The following is an 8,885-nucleotide window of genomic DNA, read 5'->3' on the forward strand; positions in this document are numbered from 1 at the left end:
CTCTGGCCAAACTCAAGATAGTAGAATTTTGGCACAGATCTCTGCATTTCATTTTCACATAGTGAATCAATACTCAGAAATGCCAGGTCTTCCAAAAAACCCTAGGTGTTCTAAGACATGGAGCTTGCTGCACTGTCTCTCGCACTTCCAAACCCTTGGCCACAGCCCAGCTGTAAAAGGCAGGCCATGCTCTCTCTGCCAAGACCGTGTGATTGCCTTCTGCCCCTTCAGACAGGATAGGGCCAGGAGCTTCTACAAGTAAATGTGTTACTACCGACCTGATCAAATTCCAAGCAGAGAGCTAACACAATAGAAGTGCCCTCAGCTGAAGAAGCTAATCCTTATTAGTCTCATTGTCCAGTATGACCAAGTAGCTTCCAAAACAACATATTTCACATTCTAGAGATCATTTTGTTTAAGAGATAAGAAGCTCCACTGGTATATTTTACCCATCAGAATTTAAAGCACATCAGAAAAATATGCAAGATATTTTATTACACCTCTATATATTTCCTCATTACCGGAAAGGAAATTAAATTGATTCTAAACCCTGCCACTCAACAAGCTGCACGTGGATTTCTTTGTAAATTCTACTCTAAACAGGTCTCAGCCTGGTATTATTCCCACTCCTCTCAGAATGTAACAACATGCAAAAACATCCCACCTGTGAGCCATTTTCCCTCCCCAACAGAAAACAAGTGCAGTATTCAGAATGTTTGAGTAGACTGAACCATCCTTACCACTACGGACATAATTTCCAGCCACATAAGCAATCATGTCCCAGTCAAGACCTTTCCACTGGGGACAGAGTATGAGCACACAGAGGAGTACACACTGTAAGGAGAAATTGTAAGATGAAAAAGCCACCAGTCTTTTGGCCTTTGAGAAAAAAAAAATCAAAATCAAATCTCCTTTGCCAACAGCACAAAGTAAAGGGATCCTTCTGAACAAGACACAGGAATATTCTGAATGGTAAGAACTTAGTTTTAGATAAAGAAGGTTTTAGCATCAAAGGTGGCACATGAGCTACTACAGAATATCTGATGCTTGTTGCAGATCTTACATAGTGACCATTATATGCCTCATTACCTCACAGAATGTTTTGAGAGTTGTAGCACTAAATAAGAGGCTATTTAAAATACATTTTAAGGTAAGATAGAGTATATTAAAATAACCAAAGAAATACATTCTTAAATTAGTTCTCAATTCTTTCTTCATTTTGAGTCTGGCTATATAATATTTTATCAAATTTCAGAGCAGGTTGCCAAGTAGACAGACAGTTTTCTAGTGTAACATCCTACCACTACTTAGGACAGCCTTAGGTTTAAAATTACCAAATCCACCGGAAATTTATTAAAAGCAAAATATTGAGAAGTATTAATATGAAGATATAGTAGTATGCTATATACAAAAATTTGCATTACTATAAAGATTGTGAAAGTTAAAAAAAAAAGCCAGAACTAAATCTTCTCTTTAATCCTCAATTCACTCCACTCTGAATGTACATTACAACAGACTGATGACACGATGACAGAGAATTTTATCCAAGCAACACCACCTTGCTGTTGTAACACAGAGATCTTATACCAAGGAACTCAACTACAATCAGTGTCACAGAGATGAAATGTCAGCACTTATCCCTCCAGGTCATAGGTATCAAAAGGCAACTGGGCATCCAAAGGTAAATGTATATCTATAAACCTCATAATATTAGAGTATCAGTATATGGATATGGCAAAATATATTTGTTTTCTTTTCTAACCTGTGAGAAAGCAAACAACACTGAAATAAACCTGGAGTTTTAACTACCAGTGAAAAAGGTTACACGAGAAGTATGTTTCTAACAGCATAGACAACAAAGTATAGGACAGTTGCTCATTTTCCTAAGTCTTTGTACAAACAAAAAATTGCACAAAAATCACTTGAGAAGAATATTAAAAGACACTACAGTTCATATAAGCAGTGAGAAAACAGATTCCAACCTGAGAATAAGCAACACATGCACACATGTACACACACTGAAGACTGCCACATGGACTAACACACTAAATGATTATAACAGCCTGACTGTTATCCTGGAGTGGTCATCTTTGGAGACAGAGCTGCAAAACTTTCAAATCTCTAAATGTTAAAAGCATTTTCAAAAACTTTTTATTATCAGGTTTCAAGAACAGTGATTCAACAAGGGATATCCACCAACCTAGTCTAGAGTCCTAGCTTGTGGGGAGATGATTCTAATTTGTTTTTGAAGAAGCACAGGATGAAAACACCAGTGGAACAAGAAAGTTTTCTTCCTTAATCTAATTTTAGGAAATATGTGAGCAATTTTTGCAGAAGTTTCCCAGAGGTAGTGCATAGAGCATGAGACAGACAGAGCCTGGAAAATCACAGCTCAAATGTTTAAAGCTGGTAATCAGCAGGGGCTGTAAACAGTATCTTTCATTTTAAAGTGACTCGATTCCCATGGACACATGCTAGAACATGGAGTAAGTAACTTAAACATTGTCACAAGTATCTTCTTGGGTATAACAAACATTTCCACAGTCACAACACCAACTTGACATGAACAAGGCTGATTTCTAGTTGCTGGGGAGAAAAAACAGCAGAAGCATCATTCAGACAATTACACTGATCAAGCATATAATACTGGGGGTGGGGAAAGACCAAACAATTGAAACAACAAAAACCACTAATAGAATACATTGAATTATTCCAATATCTTCTCAAGGGCTCCATGAGGCATCAGGCAGCTTTTCTTCATCAGTAGTCCATAAATCTGAAATTGCAACCACCCTTCACACCATTCTGCTTTCACCTTTTTTTCATCCTGCTTTCATTTCTGTTTCTCACTCTAACATTTCACTCACAAGTCTGTGTCCAATTTAAGCAATTCAGGAGCTAAGACAAAGTTTACTTAGTTCTTCTGTATCATCTGCAGGTGGGTCAGACATGCATTTTCAGTGGCCCAGGACACAGAGATGCATTCACAATTCATAATGCACTTGTTCCAAAGCAAAAACATATTATGTGAGCTACTGAAAGAGGAAGTGTAACAGTTTATGCACAATTTTCTGTCATCACGTATTATCAATTCTTCTTTGCAATCCTGTTAGTGGTAGGAACCAGGTTATCATTCCCCTCCTATAGTTTCTTTAGAAACAACAAAAAGCAAACCTTGAAATAAAGAGTCATTTTGCTTTCCCTTTCCATCTCTCACTGCCACATCCCCAAATAACATTTTAGTTCATGTGGGTTAACTACTACTTACTATATAGTTTTCTAACATGTAACAGGTAAAGCCATAGAAAGATTTCTATGCAATTTTAACATTTCCTTAACCTTCATTATTTAAAGAGAAAAAAATTTGAACTCCATATTGAAGTAGGAAAATATTTAGTTTTGCTCTATTTAGAAACATTTTTGAATGACTGCTAAACTGTGCAAAATTCCACTGTTTCCATCAGATTTTTTTAAATGATTCTTAGCAATGTTTTGAATATTAGACATTATTCCATATTTACCTTGTAAAGTTTTTGCCATTTTTCAACATGCCAAGCATTTTTCTCATCTATGTCATTGTCTTGATTCAAATTCACATGCAAAGTTGAAGAAAAATACAGATTAAGTAAATCCACAAACTATCTTCAGATAATCTAAAATGCTTTTAACTATTTTGCTACAGTACTATTTTTACTGGGCGTTTTAGAACGCACAAGTTAGCATCAGGGGAGGGGGGAGAGGAACCACAACCAAAAACCCTCCCCAAAAAGCAGATAGCGAACCTTCTACAATCTTTACCTTGAATGAAATTATATTACATATGTGTCATTCTGAATTTCCATCAATTATAAAAAGTCTTGAAGTTAACAATATGCAATTTAGGTATTTTTTAACCAAAACTACAGATTTGAAAAGATGAGGTTGTATGAACATTTTAACTTCAGGAAATTCGTTCAGTTTTGCTAAGCTAAAGGTATGAGAGAAAACCAGAGCCCTGGTTTCTAAAATAGCACATTCAGATTATCTGACTCAAAAGGAAACTGAAGAGAATAAACTGAAAATGTGCCAGTAAATTATATTATTCCTTCTCAAAATTTAATCTCCTAATGTTTCCCTAATAGGTTCTCAAGTGTGACTGGATAATAGAAGCGATACCTTAATGATTTTGTGAATAATGGGTTTTATTAAGTTAAAGCAAACAGCCAGAACAATACATATGCAACTTCTACTACACACAATATAAAGAATGTAAATTATAATCTCTGTAAAACAAAAGAAAAGGTACTCAAAAAGCCAACACAGTGGTTACGGACTATTCCATCCCCGATGACCGGCTGGGTTCTGTGAGTAAAGAACAGTTGTTGTTTGCTTATTTAAACTGAAATAGCATGAAATACAGAATCAAGTATAAATAAAAAGTTAATGGAGTTACGCGGACTCTATGAGAACAAACTCTAGATTAGTGAGGGGAAAAAAAAAAAAAAGACACTTACTACTAAAAGAGATCACGAGTGGGCTCAGGTTTCAATTCTTAGTGGTGAGGGACAACAGGAGAAATTACCCAGGATTTTTGTAACAATTCCTTTAATAATACACCACTTTCATAACCAGAAGTGTTTTACACTTGCACAATGTTAATAACTTTATTATACATGGAAGCCTGTAATAGGCTGATTACACAATAAGACTGCAAACAACCACTGGTACCTTCCTGACAACAGAAAAGTACATAAGACTGAAACATCACCAAGAGTACATAAAAAACCATCATCATAAACATCACCAAAATTACAATAAAAAACTAATTAAAAAATACATTTGCAAAAAGTGGTTTAGAGCAGTGCCACTGCCTTTCAGCAGCTTTGAATGGCCTCTAGTATTTCTAGCAGGTTTCCATGGCTCCACAGGCATTAATCAGGATTCACATATAATAAATAATGTACCACAAAATATACATAAAGTAAGGCAATAATTCCAAAGAAAAGTTCTGTTGATATTAACAAGCCACTCAAGTTCTACTTTTGTAGTTGATGTCATCACCAGAAGCCTTTGATGGAATTGCAGCCTTAGGCCCTAAAAGCCTGCCATGATGAACTGCTGCAAGCCCCTCTCTCTGTAAAGAGCTTCAGTGACACCACTGGTACCCAGCTGGGCACAGGGGTCCATGTTAGCTGATCCTGATGCAGGATAAGGGCCTTAGTATGTACAATTGGGAGTATATTATTTCTTATTGTACATGGAAACCTCGACATAGTTCTAAAACATGTGGGTGTTCATTGTTCATCATCTGATGTCTTAAGACATCAGAAAGCACATCATAAGATATGCACTTTCTGGAATGTAAATCTTTTTAAATGCTAGCTATTAAGTTGGGGTGAGAGAGTGAGTGGGGAATAAGGGAAAGAAAAGGGTGAGGGGACCACCAAGACCAAGTCCAGAGGAACCAGGAACGCAATAAAATAGAGGGACCCTTTTACACTAAAAGAACATGAAAAGGGGGAAGAGCAAGACATGGACTTTTTTGAACCATGTATAATAAATAATGTATCCCAAAAGCCTATCTGGATTACGACTGTAGTTTCAAGTTGGGGTTCTAATGACATGAACCAGATGCACACATTTGTTCTCATGGTTTGTGTCAACAGAATCTCTTTACAGAATTACAGTCTCATGCAGAAGTTCTGGGGACATTACTGTTCAGATTAAAGCTACCATGCTGGGCTCATCCTACAGACCCAACAGTATTTGCTCCACCTGCCTGGAATGAGCGTCACCTGGAAGAACAGGAGTACTTTAAAAACAACAAGATTTAGGTAGCAAAATTCTTTCAGATCAGCCGACATAAAAGACAGCAATTTGAAATGTCATAGATCCCTTCCGCAAAAAGCTGAGATATATATTTTGTCATCATCTGTAAATTGGAAGTTCCAATACACTAACGGTGCATAGAATTCCCATGCTTCATTACACTTTCCTGAGAGTACAGCAATTAGAATAAACCTCAGTCCTAGGAAAAAAGTTAATTTTTTGCATCTTAAACTTTTGGGCTATTCCCTGACAATCTACATAATGTAAATTTGATTGCTAAACATTGTCACTTGAACAAAAACACTATTTTAAACTATTGATTTTTGATTAAAAACCATAATAAACAGAGATAAAAAAAAAAATCACACTAACAAAATAAACTAAATATGAAAAGTTGCATTGAAAGGGCATGTTACATTATTCTTAATAGGACCGTGTAGAAACATTCCAATGGCAGTGTTGTCAAAGTAAAACAAATTACATTAAGAAGACCCCACAGCCTAGTCAGTCAGGACCTTACCTGTAACTCTGGCTGGTTGGGGTTTTTACTCGTGTACTACATGGCTCACTTACATCAGACATCATATTTGTATACCCTGAGAAATCTGACACTGAAGTCCTTACTCTATGGTCCACTTCTCCATTAGAGTTAGTGATAAAAGTCATTGGCACCCTGCTGCCCGACTTAAACTGAGAACCAAACGCTTGTGCAAAGTTCTCGATCTGGTAGGTTGCTCTAGGCTCTATGTCCTTCTGAGGATCTATCTGGCTAGTTAACTCCTGAGATGGGATCTGAAAGCTCGTTGAGGATTCTAAGTTTTTCTGTTCCTTCTGGCCAGTCAGTTTCTGAGATGCTGACTGGTAGTTAGACGAAGTCTCTAAGTTTTTCTGCGGATCAATGAGATCATCCAGCTCTTGAGAAGGAGTCAACTGTTGATGCGAAGCCTCCAAAGCAGACAAATAAAAGCCTGGTTGAGATCCAAGCAACATCCCAAATGGAGGTTTTGGCAACGCAGTTGGCAATACTGAGGTAACAGATTGGCTGAAGCCACACTCAAGTGGAGATGTAGTGTATATCTGTTTGTCTGGAAACAGAGTGTGGTTATGGAGAGTCGAAGACAAGCTAACAAACTGGAAACTGGGTCCAAAAGCAAAACCAGTGCTATTGGTTGTTCTTTCAAAGGCTTGTTGGAGGTATTTTGAGTATTCTTGCAACATGCTTGCCTTATCATTTGAAACTGTTTGAGAGTTAGGGCTCAAGTTTTCTTCCTGAACCATCTCTGAATGTTCTCCTGAGGTGTGCAAGTCCACACGCTGTTCAGTTATACTGAAAGGATCTTCTTTCTGGCCTTCTGATTTGTGAGAATACTGGTCCAAAAGGCTCTGTAAGACTTCATCAGGAATACCAGACTTGTCGTGGCAAGACTTTATTTCACTATTTAAAGATGCTGAATCAATGAGAGATAAAGGAGCTTCGTTATCCATAACACTAACACCTGGAGACTGGATGACGGACTGCTGGGAAGTCATGTGTCCAACATTAAGTGAAAAGGCACTGTTACTGCTTGCAGTTTGTAAGTATCTTCTTTTCTTGGAAAACTGCATGGCATCATCATAATTGCTACTTATTTGACCCGGTTTACCACCTGTACTTTGGAGAAGGCCAATAGTTTCTACACCGGTATTGGCTACTAGGCCCAGAGAGCCACTCTGTTTCCCAGACAGTGGTTTTTGCCCCAAAATATCTGGCAGTGGTGATACAAAGTTAAGGTAACTTTTGTCTGCCTGTTTTCTGCTTGCTTTTTTCAAGACCAATTTTGGCACCTTTTTCTGAAGTTCTTCTATGCCTGTGCCAACTAGACCACCACTGGAAGACACAATAGGAATATCAACTGCATAACTTGGCATGGCCACATTACTTGTAACTTGAGATTCAGCTATTTTGCTGCTACACTTGTTTCCTTTGTTTTCAGTGGATGTACTTTTTGTTTTACTTTTTCTCCTTGAGGAACTTGTATTTCCCTGAGACAATGCAGCCAAGCTACCCATGGTGTTTGATGATCCAGGCTCCATTCCAGGCCCTGCTTTACCTATGGCTTCACCACATGTTCTTCTGTGCTTCAACAGTCTATCAGTCCTTGAAAAATACTGCTGACAAGTGTCACATTTGTATGGCTTTTCTCCACTATGCGTCCTCTTGTGTCTTTCCATGTGGTACTTCTGGATGAACTTCATACTGCACTGGTCACACCCAAAAGGCTTCTCTCTACTGTGGATCTTCTCGTGTCTCTGGAGTAAGTACTTCTGGATGAAGCCCATGCTGCACTGGCTGCACTGGAAAGGCCTCTCCCCGGTGTGGATGAGCACGTGCCTGCGTAAGTGATAGGAACTCCTGAAGGCAGCACTGCAGTGTTCGCAGACGTGAGGTTTCTGGCTGGGGGACGCAACGGCACCTTCCCCATCTCCCACCAGGGGGGGTTTGGATGAAGCGCTTGGCTTCCGCTTGGCTTTGATTCCCTGAGTTTCTGGCTTTGGCCTCTTTGCCTTCTTGACCTGGGCGTCGTGCTTTGGCTCACCCGCACTCCCTGGGGCGCCCTCGCCTCTGCCGGTCAGCAGCAGGTCTCGGTGGGGATGCTGGTGCAGGTGGTGAAGAAGGCTGAGGTCCTGGATCACGCTCTGGCCGGCTCCTTCGCCGCTGCCGCCGCCCAGACCAGGGGGTCTCTCCTCCGCCGCTCCCCCGAAGAGCCCCCCGTAGTGGTGATGGTGCTGCGGCTGCTGCTCCTCCTCCTCCTGCTCGCTGGGCTTCTCTTGCTTGATGCTCACCAGGGACTGCAGAAAGCCCCAGGGGCTCCTCTGCGAGGAGGGCACGGAGGGGAAAGCCCCCGCTGGCTCCTTCTTGAAAGTCACGTCCTGCGGGGGCGGAGGCGCCGGGGGCTCGCCCGCCGTGGAGGAAGCGGTGGCGGCGGCCGGAGGTAACACGCACTGCGGGGGGTGCTGGGCCGGCGGGGGGGGCGCGGCCGCCCGGGCGAAGCTGGTGACCGGGGGCAGGCGGTGGTTGAACATCACCATGCCGGGGG

General features: G+C 40.3%; 1 protein-coding gene across 1 annotated transcript; it reads right to left on the reverse strand.

The window, feature by feature from the left end:
* Positions 1-3,521: 3,521 nt before the first annotated feature.
* On the reverse strand, positions 3,522-8,877 carry ZNF281 (zinc finger protein 281). Its single transcript, XM_027666139.1, has one exon. It carries the CDS (start codon positions 8,875-8,877, stop codon positions 6,325-6,327), a length of 2,553 nt encoding a protein of 850 aa, XP_027521940.1. The 3' UTR covers positions 3,522-6,324.
* Between the last annotated feature and the right edge of the window lie 8 nt (positions 8,878-8,885).

This window comes from Corapipo altera, unplaced genomic scaffold (genome assembly GCF_003945725.1).
Source record: "Corapipo altera isolate COAL_440 unplaced genomic scaffold, ASM394572v1 119, whole genome shotgun sequence".
NCBI lineage: Eukaryota > Metazoa > Chordata > Aves > Passeriformes > Pipridae > Corapipo > Corapipo altera.

Bases quoted from the DNA above. Each gene is read 5' to 3' on its own strand.
- ZNF281 (XM_027666139.1), bottom strand. From the start codon at position 8,877: ATGGTGATGTTCAACCACCGCCTGCCCCCGGTCACCAGCTTCGCCCGG.